The sequence below is a fragment of the Carcharhinus amblyrhynchos genome, chromosome 5 (assembly GCF_965287045.1).
Source record: "Carcharhinus amblyrhynchos chromosome 5, sCarAmb.v2.hapA, whole genome shotgun sequence".
Taxonomy (NCBI): domain Eukaryota; kingdom Metazoa; phylum Chordata; class Chondrichthyes; order Carcharhiniformes; family Carcharhinidae; genus Carcharhinus; species Carcharhinus amblyrhynchos.
Window position 1 is genome coordinate 104,559,733 of NC_137328.1, and position 16,796 is coordinate 104,576,528.

The following is a 16,796-nucleotide window of genomic DNA, read 5'->3' on the forward strand; positions in this document are numbered from 1 at the left end:
TGCCCTTGAAAGCCTCCCACTTACCAATCGTGGACTTGCCCGCTAACAACCCCTCCCAATCAGTGTCTTTCAGCTCCCTCCTAATCCGGCTATAGCTCGCCTTCCCCCAGTTCAGCACCCTCCCCTTCGGACGGCACTCATCCCTTTCCATTTTTACCCTAAAGTAGACGGACTTGTGGTCACTGTTAGCCACATGTTCGCCTACTGCAACCTCAACCACCTGACCCAGCTCATTACCCAACACTAAATCCAGTATAGCCCCCTCCCTAGTCGGGGTAGTTATATACTGCTCCAAGGACCCTTCCAGCACACATTTTACAAATTCCTCTCCATCCGAACCCCCAGCCTAGGCACCTTCCAATCCACTCCAGGAAAATTAAAGTCACCCACTACAACCACCTTATTCTTTCTGCACCTATCTAAAATGCCTCTGCAAATACCTTCCTCCACTGACCTCGGGCTGTTGGGTGGCCTATAGTATACCCCTAGCATTGTAATCTCTCCCTTCCTATTCCTCAACTTCACCCACAGCGACTCCATCCCTAACTCCTCTATATTATCCTCCCTCTGCACTGCTGTGATGTGCTCCTTTACTAACAGCGCCACCCCACCACCTCTCTTCAACCCTCCTCTGTCACACCTAAAACACTTATACCCAGGAACATTCAGCTGCCAATCCTGCCCTTCCTTTAACCATGTCTCCGTCACTGCCACCACATCTAACTTCCTCACGAACATCAAGGCCCTAAGCTCATCCATTTTACCCGTCACACTCCTCGCATTGAAACAGACACAGTCCAACCCTCCAGGCCCACTCGGAACCTCCTTCCCCCTGATAATTTTCCTTTCACCCAAACCTACCCTATCACCCAACTCACTCCCGACACCAGTGTCTAATGAGCTATCAGTCTCATCCCCACCCCCCTCCCTATTAGTTTAAACCCTGCCTAAACGCTCCAGCTAACCTCCCTGCTAAGACATTTGTTGTAGTGTCTCCACTACAACACTATGGTCAGCGCAACTTGGCCATTTTGCAAAATGTCTGAAGTGTGAAAAAGTGTTTGCAATGAAATTTCAGTCTGCACTGTTTTTAAGACTGTGTGTTTAATCTTGTACATGTCAGATGGACCACACAACCTGGAATGCTACTACATGGGAGAAATTGAAAATGGACTGAACTGCACCTGGACCCCTGGAAATCATCACACAAATACTACCATCTACACACTAAAAATACTCTGGCAGTGAGTGCAGTTGAATTTCTGTCTTTGCAGAACACATTTTTATTTTAACTAAACAATGTGTACATAAAAAGGACAATTGCACACGCTGGGAATGTGAAACACAATAAGGCGAGAAAATAGGAGTGTAAAGAGCCATGGTGGGGTGGGCGAGCGTGGGAGGAGGTAAATGGGGAGTGGGAGCTGGCTGGGAATTGTCTGAGATAGTCTGACATGTCTAAGGATAGCTTTCTTGATAAGTATGTTTTCAGTATCTTTACTGATAAGTCAGTAAGTCAGCCATAGTCTTGTTGAATGGCTGGCAGATGGGGCTCGAGGGGCTGAATGGCCTACACCGGATCCTTTATTTCTATATATAAATCCCACCAAGTCACGCCAACATTGCTGCATCAAGGACTCAAGAATTTTCAAACCAACAGGAGATTTACTAATATTATAGTAAAAAGCCAGGTTTTGGTGTAACTACATATAAATACGTAATAACATAACTGCTTTACATTTAACTTGGATGTGGGTGAGTTACATTTTTTTGCTGACTTCTTACATTTACGTTATTATAACCAGTTACTTTGTTAGTAGCAGAATTGTCATTGGCTAGGGGAAGAGATGATACATTAAGTGCTTTCACTTTCTTATAAAATACTGTGTCCATAACAAGTTAAAGCCTCAAGTTTGGGCCACATTTCAGTTCCTGTTGGGTGTGGGAAACTTCAGTGGAATAAGGTTTATCCCAAGCTCAGTCACAAATCATGCCTGAAATATACACTCTCTCCAGTGGTGGCACTGTGACACTGCTTTCCATTTCAAGCCCATTTCTCCCCAGCCTTGCAGGATCTTTCAAAACCACAAGAGGTCTGGACAGAGTAAACAAGAAAAAAGTGTTCCCATTGGTGGAAGGGGTGAGAGCCAGAGGACAGTGATTTAAGGTGAACGGCAAAGAACCAAAAGGGATACGAGGAAAAACCTATTATGCACAGTCCGAGTGTGATGGACGTTCGTTCAATCATGGTTTTCAAAATGGAATTGGCTAATTATCTGAGGAGAAAGGATTTGCAGGGCTACAGTGAGACGGCAGGGGAGTGGGACCAGCTGAGTTGGCCATACAAGGAGTCTGTACAGATGCAAAAGAGCTGAATTGTCTTCTCCATGCTGTACTATTCAGTGATTCCTTCCCACTATTAGACCGTGAGATGTAAGAGCAGATGTAGGCTATTTACTTACTGATTGAAAATCTGTTTATCTCAGCCTTGAACATACTTAACGACACAGCCTCTAAAACTTCTGTGGTAAAGAATTCCATAGATTCACTGCTCATCTCACCCCTGTGGGCGATCCCTTACTTGGAGATTACGTACTCTGGCCCTAGACTCTCCCTCAAAGGAAATAACTGCTCTGAATGTACCCTGAGAATCCTATACATCTCAATAAGGTCACCTATCATTCTTTTAAACTCCAATGAGTCCAGGCCCAATCTACATAGCCTGTCCTTATAAGGAAATCTCTCCATGGTAGGGATCAATCTAGTGAATCTTCTCTGGACTTGCCCCAATGTCAATGTATTTTTCTTTAGAAAAGGGAATCAAAACTGTTCACAGTATTCCAGGTATGGTTTAACTAATGCCTTGTACAGTTTTTTAGCAAGGCTTCCCTATTTTTATACTCCATTCCCTCTGAAATAAAGGCCAACATTTCATTTGCCTTTCCTATTAACTGCTAAACCTGCATGCTAATCTTTTGTGATTTATGCACAAGGACCCCCAAATCCCTTTGTGCTGAAGCAATCCACAGTCTTTTTCCATTTAAATAATATTTAGTTTGTTAATTCTTTCCACCAACATGTGCAACTTCACATTTCCCTACATTATAATCCATCTGCCAAGTTTTTGCCCACTCACCTAACCTGTCTGTGTCCCTCTGCGGACACTTTGTGTCATCCTCACCACTTGCCTTCCCACGTATTTTTGTCACCCACAAACTTAGCAATAGTACATTCACTTCCCTGGTCTCAGTCATTAGTATCGATTGTAAATTGTGGCCCCAGTACTGATTCCTGTGGCATTCCACTAAGTTTCAGGTTGTCACCCTGAAAATGCACCTCTTATCCCAATTCTCACTCTTCTTTCAGTTAGCCAATCCTCTATCCATGCTAGTGTACTACACCCAACACCATGGGCTCTTAGCTTATAAAGTAGCCTTTTATGTGGTGCCTTTATCAAATGTCTTTTTTGTAAAACACTGGCTCCTCTACAAACCAGCCCATTGGTTACTTACTGAGTCCAATTGCTTTAAATTATTTTTCACCCCTCTTCATATGAATTCCTTCCCTCAAAATATTTTTTTCTCCTGTCTCCAAGTAAAATGTTTGCAACATTTAAGAGGCATCTAGATGGGTATGTGAGGGAGAGAATAGAGGGATGCGGTCCGAGTAAGGGCAGAAGTTTTTTTTGATCAGGGCATCATGATTGGCACGGGCATAAGAACATAAGAACATAAGAAATAGGAGCAGGAGTAGGCCATCTAGCCCTTCGAGCCTGCCCCGCCATTCAATAAGATCATGGCTGATCTGTCGTGGCTCAGTTCCACTTTCCCGCCCTCTCCCCATAACCCTTAATCCCCTCTCTTATCAAAAACCCATCAACCCGCGTCTTAAAAATATTTAGCGAGGCAGCCTCCACCACTTCAACGGGCAGAGAATTCCAGAGATTCACCACCCTTTGAGTGAAGAAGTTCCTCCTCAACTCCGTTCTAAACCGCCTCCCCTTTATCTTGAGGCTGTGCCCCCTAGTTGGAAGGCCTAAGGGCCTGATACTGTGCTGTACTTTGCTCTTTCCTTCTTAAAAGGTGGTTTTGTTCTGACAGCATCTAATTGTCTGAGGATTTAAAGGCAAAAATGTGTTAACAAAATCAATAGTCCCAATTTCAAAATCAGTATTTTAATGACATTCGAGGCTTGGCCCTATATCCGATTGGTATTCCGGTTCTGGCCAGTCACATTCTCTGGCTCTGCGAGTAATCCCAGATTCTTTTCCCTCACAGATGGGCTTACTCTTCTTTTGCTCTGCTCCCTGCTAGGCACTGCTACTGCTTTGAAGATGTGTTTTTAAGTTCTGCCTTCCATTGTGCCTCTTCCAACACTTGTACGGTTGGGTCGCTTTCAAGTTTGTGCTGCCTAATTCTTAGCTTGGCTCCTATTGCTGCAGCATCTTGCTACCTCTAGTCTTCTACCCCTCTTTCCTTCTGTTTGGCATTCCTATTTCACTGCTTCACCTGTCTTAGCATTCTATAACTTGGTTTCTATCTTTTTCCTCTATTTTCCATTCTGTTCCTAAGCTATTATTCTTAAAAATTGTAAACACCCATTAATTTGTTTAAAAAAAAACAGCATTGGGTGTGAAATTCTCATTGGTCTGGTCGGGTGTAATCCTGCTGGACCTTAATCTTAGAATCCTAGAATCCCTACAGTGCAGAAGGAGGCCATTCAGCCTATCAAGTCTACACCTACTGTCATCCCACATATTTATCTTAGCTAGTTCCCCTGAGACTAAAGGGCAATTTTGCATTGCTAATCAATCTAATGTGTACATCTTTGGACTGTGGGAGGAAACTGGAGCACCTGGAGAAAACCCACGCAGACATGGGGAGAAGGTGCAGACTCCATTAAGACAGTCACCCAAGGCCATATTTGAACCCGGGTCCCTGGCACTGTGAGGCAGCAGTGTTAACCATTGTGCTACCGTGCTGCCCTAACTACTGTGCCAGCACTGAGAGATAGATAGGATCTGCCACCGTTATGTTAGGTCCTGAATTCCAAAGCACATCATCTACTCTTTTGTTAAACTGTTTCTTTTGCTTATTTTTAGAGGTGCTTGGCTTCATTTTGATGATTCTCTCTCAAGACTGGTTATTGTTTGAGGAATTTCCCTGAAAGGAAAGGAAATATTTGTACCCAGGGGGATTCCATCTTCATCATTCATTTATTGGAGGAGAAATCAGCAGGCCATGCAAGGAGTTGAAAGCAAAATGAAATTTAAAAATAAGATAAAGTAGCATTTGCGAAGTGACAACAAGAGTTAACATTAGGTTGATGGCCTTTCATCAGAGCATAAGAAGCCAGGTTCATTGGCAGCACTCCAGGGAAGCCAGATTCTCCTGTCGATAGCCAGCTACCAGGTTTATAGATCAGTCCTCAGTATTTCCACAGAGTTTCAAGAAAGCTCTTGTGTGGTGTGGATCGTGTATAGAAGTTCCTGGCATGTTATTTGCTCCAGGATGCTTTGCATTGAAGAGAAGCTGTATCTGAAGGATCTACATCACACCAAGTTAACTTGTCGAGATTGATGAGTGAAACTAATAGAGTTCAGAAGTGGGTCAGTACCTTGCCTGCAGTGACAGATATTGAAAGATCTGACACCAGTTCCCTCACTCACTCTAAAGCATCTTTTCTGCTTCTGTGGAGATGATAAGAAATGCTGCCAGTTCCCTTCAGTCCACTTGTTCTTTTTTTCCCTGTTAGGCCCTTGTAAAAGTCTTTTCAAAACATTCACCTTAAAAAGGGGAAACCATTTCTAATCATAGAATCCCTACAGTACAGAAGGGGGCCATTCAGTCCATCAAGTCTGCACCAACAATAATCCCACTCAGGCCCTGTTCCTCTAAGTCCACATATTTACCCTGCTAATTCCCCTGAAACTAGAGTCAATTTAGCACGGCCAATTCATCTAACTGGCACATCTTTGGACTGTGGAAAGAAACCCACACAGATACGAGGAGAATGCGCAAATTCCACGCAGACCGTGACCCAAGGCTGGAATTGAACCTCTGGAATCTCTGGCTCTGTGAGGCGGCAGTGCTAACCACTGTGCCACTGTGCCATCCTATTTTTGACCGTTAGCAGAAGACACAGGATTTACGGGCATTAACCCATTGGCATTCATTTCCTGTAGCATTCATGGATTCAGTTATTCCAATCACTTGGTTTGCTTCCTCGCCTCCTCCTGAAGTCTGTTCATCTTGGAATGAAATACAATTGTTTCCCACTGTATTGAACAATACTTGTTATTGCCAATTCTAGACTTCTGAATTTGACAACTGAGTTTTCACCACATCTTATATAAAATTTCCTGCCGAATAGTAAGGCTTGAGCAGACATGGATGGTGTAAGTGCAAAACTGATATACTGTTGCAGGATTTCATCTGATGGATTCCGTTCACCCCTGAAACACCCCATTGCAATAAGTCTTCTGAGATCCTGGATGTTAAGTGACTAGTTGCCATGAGATTGACGTGCTTTTTAACTTATCAGGAAAGGCTCAGCATTGGGTTGATCGGGTAGATGGGTGGCTTTCTTTGCAGCATTTAGTGATAGGTGATAGGAACACAGCAGTTGGGATGTCTTGTTAAAGTGGTACAAAGCACTGATAAAGCCACGCTTGGAATACTGTGCACTGTTCTGGTCACCCTATTATAGAAAGGATATTACTAAACTAAAAAGAGTGCAGTAAAGATTTACTAGGCTGCTACCAGGAGTGATAAGGAGTGAGAGGCTGGGACTTTTTTCCTTGGAGTAAAGAAGGCTTAACGGTGGTCTTATAGAGGTTTATAAAATAACGAGTGGCATAGATAAGGTAGATAGTCAACATCTTTACCCAAAGGTAGGGGAGTCTAAAACTGGAAGGCATAGGTTAAAGGTGAGAGGGGAGAGATACAAAAGGATCTAGAACAGTGTCTGGAACAAGCAGTAGTAGAGGTGGGTACAATTTTGTCTTTTAAACCGTTGCATGGGTAAGATGGGCATAGTGGTTAAAAAAAGGGTGGCATGGACAAGTTAGGCCAAAGGCCTATTTGAAGGCTGCAAATCTCTATGACTGTATGAATCAGCATCTCACTGCCTACGTCTCTTGAATGTATTGATTTCTAAAAATATCAGACCCTAACTTGCAGTTCTTTCTCCCCTGAGCTAAGCCTCATGTTGCTACCTGTCTACCCTACATCTACTTCTTTCCCAATCCAATTATTGATCTCTGAGCAATGCTAGAGACTAACTCAGAAACTGTGCACTGTCATGCTAGCAAAGGACTATCCAAAATATTGCTGGAAATACTCAAATACTCAATTTGATTGCCTAACATTTCTCTGTCCATTATTTTTAAATAGACTAATTGCTGTTAAAATAATGGAGAGAGGAACATCATGCAAATACATCAAACATTCATCCAATTATATCATTAGCAGCAATTTCTGCTCTGAAGAAGTTGTATGGACGATTTCTTTCTCCACAGATGCTGCCAGACTTGCTGAATTTTCCCAGCATTCTTTATTTACATTTCTCAGGTCCTAATATTTCGCTTTTCTTTTAAAGCTATTTCCAGGCTTGAATCATTACACATCAATAATTAGTAAATAGCTTATGTCTTTAGAAACAATCAGAATGTCTTGTAATGAAGAAAAGTTATTTATAATGCTCATGTTTTCCATGCGTAAACTGAGTGGAATTTGCAACAACTCTTCTGTCTTGTTTTTCAGAAATAGAAAATTTCCTACCAGTGAAGAGTTGGTCAACACCACCAGGACTTTTTACACAATTGAGCGAAGATGTCTTTACATTTCAGACAATGTAACAATATGGGTAGAAATGAGAGATCGGAGAAGCACAGTGTGTCAGAAAACAAAGTCTGTCACACTGATACCCGAAGAGTCAGGTAATGTAATTTCTGGTAAGCATTTCCTGATACTTCTGCTTACTGACTTGTTTTCTCTGAAGGATCCAGTCATAAAATACCAGATACTGTTTCTAAAGTCATGCTTACCAAATTACCAGGAAGAAAATACTAATTGGATAAAAACAAGTCATAAAGGGGTCAAAATTTCTCAAAATAATCACAAGTAAAAGTCACACATATGACTTTTGTTTTGCTGAAGAGTCATGACACATTTTTCTTAGCACCATTGTATCTGTGGCATTGTTGAGAATACTTTGCATGTTGTGTTTTCAACTATTCACTGCAGGGTGAGTGAGAACCATTTTCAAACGACCTTTACCTTAGACTGGGAGGATACCTTCTAATAAACAGCTAAAGACTTTTGGAACAAGTTCAGTATTTACCTATTTATCTGTGCAGCAGTTTCTGGTCACTTGGCAGGTTTCGAACACTCTTATGCCACAGTTTATTTTAAGAAACATTGTACCTCACATATCAATTCAAGGAACCAGCGATAAGCAGTTCTTTAAGTAATCAAAATGGATTTGCATTTCAATTTTCTTTTCTTCCTATTGGGAAGTCCCCACCCACTGTACAATGCAGCTCACTAGCCTGATTAAGATCGAGATCCTTATGTGGCAGTTTCAGAGAGTAGGCAAGTTGGCATACCAAGCTGGTGTGACCATTATCCTGCCCTGTTTTGCCAGCTCACGGATACAAGCCTAGCCTGTCCAACCTTTGCTTATAAGACAACCTGCCCATCTCAGGTGTTAGGCTGGTAAACCTTCTCTGAACTGCTTCCAGTGTCAATAAGGCAACCAATACCGAACACAGTATTTCAGATGTGGTCTTACCAATGCCCTGCATAGCTGTTTTACATTTAGGTATAACAGATGTGCAAGGATTTGATTGGTTATTATTGATCAACTCTGGTCTGGAATGCGCTGTCTGGGAGGGTGGTACAGGCAGGTAGCCTCACATCCTTTAAAAAGTACCTAGATGAACACTTGACATGTCATAACATTCGGCGCTATGAGCCAAGTGCTGGTAGATGGAATTAATAAGAACATAAGAACATAAGAAATAGGAGCAGGAGTAGGCCATCTAGCCCTTCGAGCCTGCCCCGCCATTCAATAAGATCATGGCTGATCTGTCGTGGCTCAGTTCCACATTCCCGCCCTCTCCCATAACCCTTAATCCCCTCGCTTAACAAAAACCCATCAACCCGCGTCTTAAAAATATTTAGCGAGGTAGCCTCCACCACTTCAATTAGGTGGGAGTTCAGGTGTATCTCACATGTCGGTGCGAACTCGATGATTCTATGATTCTAACCCTGATGATATGAAAATCCTTCGTATAAAATTGAGTCAAATCATTAACGTCAGTAGAAAAGCGCATTTTTTTTTTTTGACACCACCCTGCCTGAACAGTTAGGGGAGCCGCATTCAGTTAAAAATAATAGCATAACAGATGATAGCACTTAAATTTCAATTGATTTGTATTGATTGTTTCAGAGAGACCCAAAACACCTTCCGACATAACGCATCAGAGGAAGGATGGTCAGTTAAAGCTGATGGGGGATTTTTCAGAGGAACTGCGGTATGAGTTAAATTACACGAAGGCTGGAACTGCAAACTGGCATGTGGTAAGTAAAGTAACTCTTTGGAATTACAAACTAAATATTTATGCACAAATCAAATGTCGTGGAAAAAAAATGGAAAGCACAGACATTAGAAATATTTTTTACTATAAACCAAGGCCATAAAGGCACAAAGTGTGGTTTTCAAGACCTGCCTTTATACCGTACCTTATGAGTTTCTGAACGATTTTAAAGCATTTCCCGTATAAGCACAGCATGGGAAATCTGTAAGATCCTGCGTGCAGCACGGTAATTAGCACTGCTGCCTCAGTGCCAGGGACCCGGGTTTGATTCCCAGCTTGGATCACAGTCTGTACAGAGTTTGTACATTCTCCCTGTGTCTGCATGGGTTTCCTCCAGGTGCTCTAGTTTCCTCCCACAGTGCGAAAGATGTGCTGGTTAGATGTATTGGCCATGCTAAATTCTCCCTCAGTGTATCCAAACAGGTGCCAGAGTGTGGCAATCAGGGGATTTTCACAGTAACTTCATTGCAGTGCTAATGTAAGCCTAGTTGTGACAACAATAAAATAAACTTTAACTTTAAAAAACACTGGTCAGGTGGAAGTCTAATCGATCTGCTTGTGTGGAACCAGCTATAATAACTCTAGGAATCATTGCTAAAGGAACAGTGTTTTTATTGCACAATGTAAAATGAAACAAAAAGTACAAGCCTGTGATGAGCCCAAGTGGGACAGAAGGAATAATGGACCCACTCGGGGGCCTGCTTTATACAGGGCTTGATATACGAGATTCACTTAGATGGTTAATTACCAATCTCCAGGGAGGTCGTTTTCAATGAGTCCGACAGGGAGGTAGATTGGTGATTCTCTATGCAAGTCCTGGGAGTTATCACACCAGCCTTGACAGAACCATTGACGAGGACATCAGGAAAACTCTCTGCAATTAGTGTCATGGCGGGGGCGGGGGGGTGGAGGGATTGGGTGGGTGGGTTTAACAAGCATCTGTTGAGTTAACAGGACGTGGAATTTTAGTTTAGTATGTAATTCTAAACAAGCACAATGACAAGTGCATTTGCTCAATTTAGATCATGAGCTCAGTCTTGCCAGATATGGGATATAAAACACCAATCTTTTCACCAATAAATGAGCGTGTGTGCTAACAACTAAGCCAAACAAGCGCACAATGAATGGTCCCAAAAAAGACTAATACATCAGCAACAGATTTTGTCATGGATGGGAAACAAAGCCATTGTACAACACCCCTGACTCTCCATTCAAGTTGATGGAGCTGCAAATCAGGCAGGGAATGTAAAGGGCAGGCCATCCTGACCATCAGATTACTCTTCTGATTTGAATTTTAAAATAACCTGTATTTTTATAGATTATCTTTGATCTTTGTGTTTATTGATACTAACACTGGGATAGACTGCATCATGTTGTTGTTTATCAAGTTGAACCATTGGCTCAAAACTTGCAGGCTTCTGAGAGTCATAATTGTGGGGTGTACCAAAGATGCTCTGGGGAACTCCCCTCCCTGGAAATCCCGCAGCAAGGACTGCTGCAATCAGAGCTACCTGAAAGTACGATTTAAATCACAAACTTCGGATAGTTCTGGCTGTGTTACAGTAGTGGTTACCCAGAAAAGGATAGAAGAATTAAAACCACACTTCTAACTCTTGGGTAACTATATAGTACTGACCCCCAAGGGATTCTGCCCACCTACAACCCATGAGACTCCCCCTGAACATCTAACCTCCCCTAGTGACCACCCCCACTGACTAACTCCAATGACCCACCAACCATTTGCCCCCACCACTGACAACACATCACTGCTGATCACCCGACCATCTCCCACTGACCAACCAACCGACCCGAACACCTGGAACCTCCTCCACACTAACCACCTGACTGCCCTCTCTAACCATCGGCACTTCATCCTGCTGACCACTCAACCGTGTCTTCAATGACCATCCGACTCCCTTCCCCACTGATCATCTGACACGCTCTTCTCTGACTGACAACACCCCCCCCCCGCCCATTCTTGCCCACTTACTTTACAAACTTACCACCTTTAAAACTGAGAAGAGGAGGAACTACACCTCAGAGGGGTGGTGAGTTTGTGGAACTTGCTGAACCATAGTGCAGTGGAGTCCGAATCATCTTCAAGAATGAGATAAATATATTCCTTGTGGCACGGTGATGAGCACTACTGCCTCACAGCGCCAGCGACCCAGGTTCAATTCCCGGCTTCGGTCACTGTCTGTGTGGAGTTTGCACATTCTCCCCGTGTCTGCGTGGGTTTCCTCTGGGTGCTCCAGTTTCCTCCCACAGTCCAAAGATGCAGGTTAGATGAATTGGCCATACTAAATTCTCCCTCAGTGTACCCGAACAGGTGCCGAAGTGTGGCAACTAGGAGATTTTCACAGCAACTTCATTGCAGTGTTAATGTGAGCTTGCTTGTGACTAATAAATAAACTTTTTTTTAAAAACAAAAAAAAAAGGGATTTGAGGATATGGGGAACAGGTGGGGAGGTGGATTTGAGACCAGGGAGAGATCAGCCATGATCTGATTAAATGGTGGAGCAGGTTCAAAGGGCTGAATTGCCCACTTCTGCTCCGAATTCCTATGTTTTTATGTTCCCCTTGACATCAGAATATGACTGGACCCTTAAACCTATCTGCTTTATAGCAGCCAGTGCCATTAGTAAAGGGGGGATTGTTTATTTACCTCCGACTCTCCAGCTCTCGATTGAGGATCTTAGGTTCATGCAGCCCTATATAATCCTCGTCCAGCCTGAGTCGAAGATGGGGCGTGAAGGGAGTGGCTGCATTTCCAGGGATGTAACTAGAAGCAGAATGGCAATCTGACTCTGACTGCCGACCAGCAGACGTTCAGGCCCATGAAGGTGAATTGTGTGGGTAATTTACTTCCAACCTTTTGCTGTTTAGTTTTGTTAAGATATATGCAGAGAAATTGTGCCCAAAAGGGGCAGAAAGTGGACAAAGCGACGGAGCATTTCGCTGCAGGATTCTGCTGAGCTGTGGCACAAGCTGTATTTGAATTTGAGCCTCTGTTGCTGCCACTGTCAGTAAGATGCCCACTCAGGGGAATACAGATATATAGAGCGTGACAGATTGCATTCAGCACATCTCCCTAATGGAACACCAGTATTAGAAGCGCACTGAGTAACATCCTGCCTCTGTCCAGAAGCTCTGGCTTTGAGTCCCACTATAAAGCTTGATGGCCAAGGAAGGTGCATTCGTAAAGCAGCCAAACAGTATGAGTGTCAGTGTGGAAATCCGTCTGTCACAGGCCAATAGTTGGTGGATTCAGGAGTGGGGAGGTCAGGCCTGGAGGTGCAGCGAATGTATCAGGCCTGGCCCTTCTGGGGAGGGATGGGCAGTCAGGCCTGTCAGTGATAGCGAAGGGGGAGGGGGTGGTAGATTTGGCCTTGGCAGAGGAAAGAAGGGGCAGCAATCGGGGATGGTAGTTCCCATGGTGGGGGAGAGCCCACCTGATTGGAAAAATCCCACAAAGGTGGGTTTCTTGTGGGGGTGGGGAGTTCCTGTGGGGATGCATGGTTTACCCCATGATGTAGATTGTGGTAGTTGGTGGTGGGAGGTGCCCCCTAGCACTTCAGGATTATGGGAGAGTGTCCCCTGGGGACGGGGGGGATGTGTAGTCTGTACAGTAGTTATCCAGAAGTTAGAAGTGGTTTTAATTCCAACTTCTTCTGGGTAACTTGATGTGGTAGTCCAGACCATCCGAAGTTTGATATTTAAATTGCGTTATCAGATAGTTCCAAGCAAAACAAGTATCCACGACACTTTTGAACTTCCAGGACAATCGCCATGCAAACCTACTCTTAGAACCTCCGGGTTGAGGGGAGGGAGTGAGTTGCACAGTTTACCTTCAAGTTACACCCACCCCCCAACCCCGGCGCTGGGAAGTTATGGCCCCTTGTCTCTACTCATTCTTTAAGGGTGAAAGTAATGTTCCCACCAATTGTAAACTGGTTCCCCTCTTCACCCATCAATCCAGGATCAAAAGAGTCGAAATGTGAGCAGTGGTCCCGCCAAATACCAATGCATCAGCAGCAATGTATGTCACACATGGTGGCAATTAAGCTACACCCCTGATTTTCCATTGAAGTTACTACAGCTGTAGTTAGATATGAAATCAATAATGATGATGCCAGGTTGATGGTTAGAATGTGTAATAAAGATAGCAGTATGTAGAGATATTCATAGATATACATATACATAGCACAAACAGGCAGATGAATGAAAAGATTACGATTTTCCACCTCACCCGCGAGTGAGCAGTGGGTTCATCTTTCTAGAGAGTGAAGATTGTTTTAAAAATCTAGATATGACTATTTTAAGCATATTGTACGATTAGCTCTGAACATACCTGTAACAGAACGCATGAAGCAGAACAACAGTGACACATTTTGGGCTTCAGAAAACATTGTAAACCACAAAGATAAAAATGTGAACACTTGTATTAACCTCTTCTCAGCCTGTCAGATGTGTTATAAGCTTAAATGTACTTGAACCGCTGAGGTATGCAGACAGTGTGCAGGGAAGAACATAAGAAATAGGAGCAGGAGTAGGCCATCTAGCCCTTCAAACCTGCCCCGCCATTCAATAAGATCATGGCTGATCTGAAGTGGATCAGTTCCACTTTCCCGCCCTCTCCCCATAACCCTTAATTCCCTTGTCTGTCAAAAACCTATCTACCCGTGTCTTAAATATACTTAGCGAGGTAGCCTCCACCACTTCAACGGGCAGAGAATTCCAGAGATTCACCACCCTTTGAGTGAAGAAGTTCCTCCTCAACTCCGTTCTAAACTGCACCCCCCCTTATCTTGAGGCTGTGCCCTCTAGTCCTGCTGTCCTTTCTGAGCGGGAAGAATCTCTCTGCCTCTACCCTATCCATCCCTTTCATTATCTTATATGTCTCTATAAGATTCCCCCTCATCCTTCTAAACTCCAACGAGTACAGACCCAGTCTATTTATTCTTTCTTCATAGTCCAACCCCCTCATCTCCGGTATCAGCCTAGTGAACCTCCTCTGCACTCGCCTTCTTGATCACCTGCTGCACCTGCAGACTGGGTTTTTGCGACTCATGCACAAGGATCCCCAGGTCCCTCTGCACCGTAGCATGCTGCAGCTTTTCGCCCTTTAAATAGTAATCCCTCCTACTATTATTCCTGCCAAAGTGGATAACTTCACACTTGCTAACATTGTACTCCATCTGCTAGGTCCTCGCCCACTCGCTCAGCCTATCCAGATCCCTCTGCAGACTTTCCACACCCTCCGCACAATTTGCTTTTCCACTCATCTTTGTGTCATGATTTAGTAACAAAGATTTAGTAACATTCTGTGTTTCAGCAAGTTTTTCTTTCCAGTTTAGTGCAGGTTTTTTGACAGGTAGCAAAACTAATGCCTGTGCTCTGAATGGCAGTGCAGTAGTATCGTACCACACCTGTAGAGTTACAGTGTGTGCTACTATTATGCTGCAACTTCATTAGAACACATGATTGGAACTGCCATGCGATACATGTGTATGGTATCAAGTGAGTTGTGCTGCAATACCCTTAGATATTAATTCATCGTGTAATATAAGCGATTAACATAGAAACTAGAAGCAGGAGTAGACCATTCAGCCCCATTGAGCTTGCTCCGCCATTCATTTTGATCGTGACTGATCATCGATTTCAATGTCCTGATTCCCCTTTCCCCCATATGCCACCATACCAGGTGCATAAAACAGGAAACCCCATTGACAGTGACGGAACCAGAAGATCCCATTAACAACCAATGTCAGGCCACAGTGTGAAACACATGGTGGGAGGTGTGGAAAATCCCACCCATGGGTCTCCAGATCGGACTATGTGGTATATCTAGTCACCATCCTGTAATTCAAAATTCACTGATCAGCCACATTCCTCGTCTGATTTTGGAGCCTCCTTGACTTCACTCAGTCTAGGTGTAATTGCTGGTCACGTATGGAATGCCATTATAGCAAACTCCTTGACTTCTTCCACAAATTTAACGTTGCGGTTTCTTGATCCTCTGTATCAATGCATGCTAATACATCTGCTGTCACAAAAACAGAAAATGCCGGAGCATCTCAGCAGGCCTGACAGCGTCTGTGGAGAGAGAATAGTGCCAACATAGTCCAGCATTTTCGGGTTTTGTTTCAGATTCCAACATCCGCAGTATTTTGCCATCAATATACCTGCCATACTCCATTGTTTCCATTGAACATACGCTGTATGAGTCTCAAACCTCATCAATCTTGTGCAGCGACACAGTGGTTAGCACTGCTGCCTCACAGTGCCAGGGACCCAGGTTCAAGTCCCAGCTTGGGTCACTGTCTGTGTGGAGTCTGCATGTTCTCCCTGTGTCTGTGTGGGTTTCCTCCAGGTGCACCAGTTTCCTCTCACAGTCTGAAAGATGCTCTGGTTAGGTGCACTGACCCAATCAGGTGCCGGAATGTGCGACTAGGGAAATTTCACAGTAACTTAATTGCAGTGCTGATGTAAGCCTTACTTGTGATTAATAAATACAATTTTAATTGGAACCTTTGAACTCCTGACGGCATCACTGCAAGCCTTTTCGAATTCAGTCGTGTGACTAAAGGTTTCAATCGTAATCTGAAAACCTAAGACATAGTCAGCAAAATTCTGACATGACCAGAAGGTTGTTAATGCTTCCTTTTCAATGACTTCTTCTCTGTCTCTGTTGACGAACTTGCTGCATAATCGACTGTTCTGAAACCAAAAGAGAAAATGCAGGAAAATCTCAGCAAGTCTGGCAGCATCTGTAAGGAGAGAAAAGAGCTGACATTTCGAGTCCAGACGATCCTTTGTCAAAGCTTTGAGTTTTGACAAAGGGTCATCTGGACTAGCAGTTATTATTTTATCTTTTGGTTTCAGATTCCAACATCCGCAGTAATTTGCTTCTATTGACTGTTCTGTGTTTTCCATCACTTTGCACTGAAAAAATACTGCACACAATCTTGTAGAGGATGTCTCCGCTGCTGGTGTTATAGCTAACTTCAGATCATAACATGCTGATATCCTTTGTTGATGTTAACCTTGCCTTGATTTTTTTCAAATGATTCCTGATGTGCTTCTTCCCAACACCATTCGCTAGTTTGGCAGAGCAACTGATATAGTGCCTTGTTGAGCTCCGTTCAGCTTTCTCAGAAGGTTTGCCACTTCATTCACCTTTCCCATGAACCTT

At 43.6% G+C, this 16,796-nt stretch overlaps 1 protein-coding gene across 1 annotated transcript in view; it reads left to right on the top strand.

Annotated features, from left to right (window-relative positions):
• The first annotated feature begins 1,116 nt into the window (after window positions 1–1,116).
• LOC145343550 (interleukin-6 receptor subunit beta) overlaps window positions 1,117–16,796 on the top strand; it is a 50,194-nt gene continuing 34,514 nt past the window's right edge. The window contains exons 1-3 of the mRNA XM_080189798.1: window positions 1,117–1,244; window positions 7,764–7,939; window positions 9,454–9,584. Of these exons, the coding sequence (XP_080045924.1) occupies window positions 1,117–1,244; window positions 7,764–7,939; window positions 9,454–9,584 (435 nt within the window). The remainder of the gene's footprint in view (window positions 1,245–7,763; window positions 7,940–9,453; window positions 9,585–16,796) is intronic.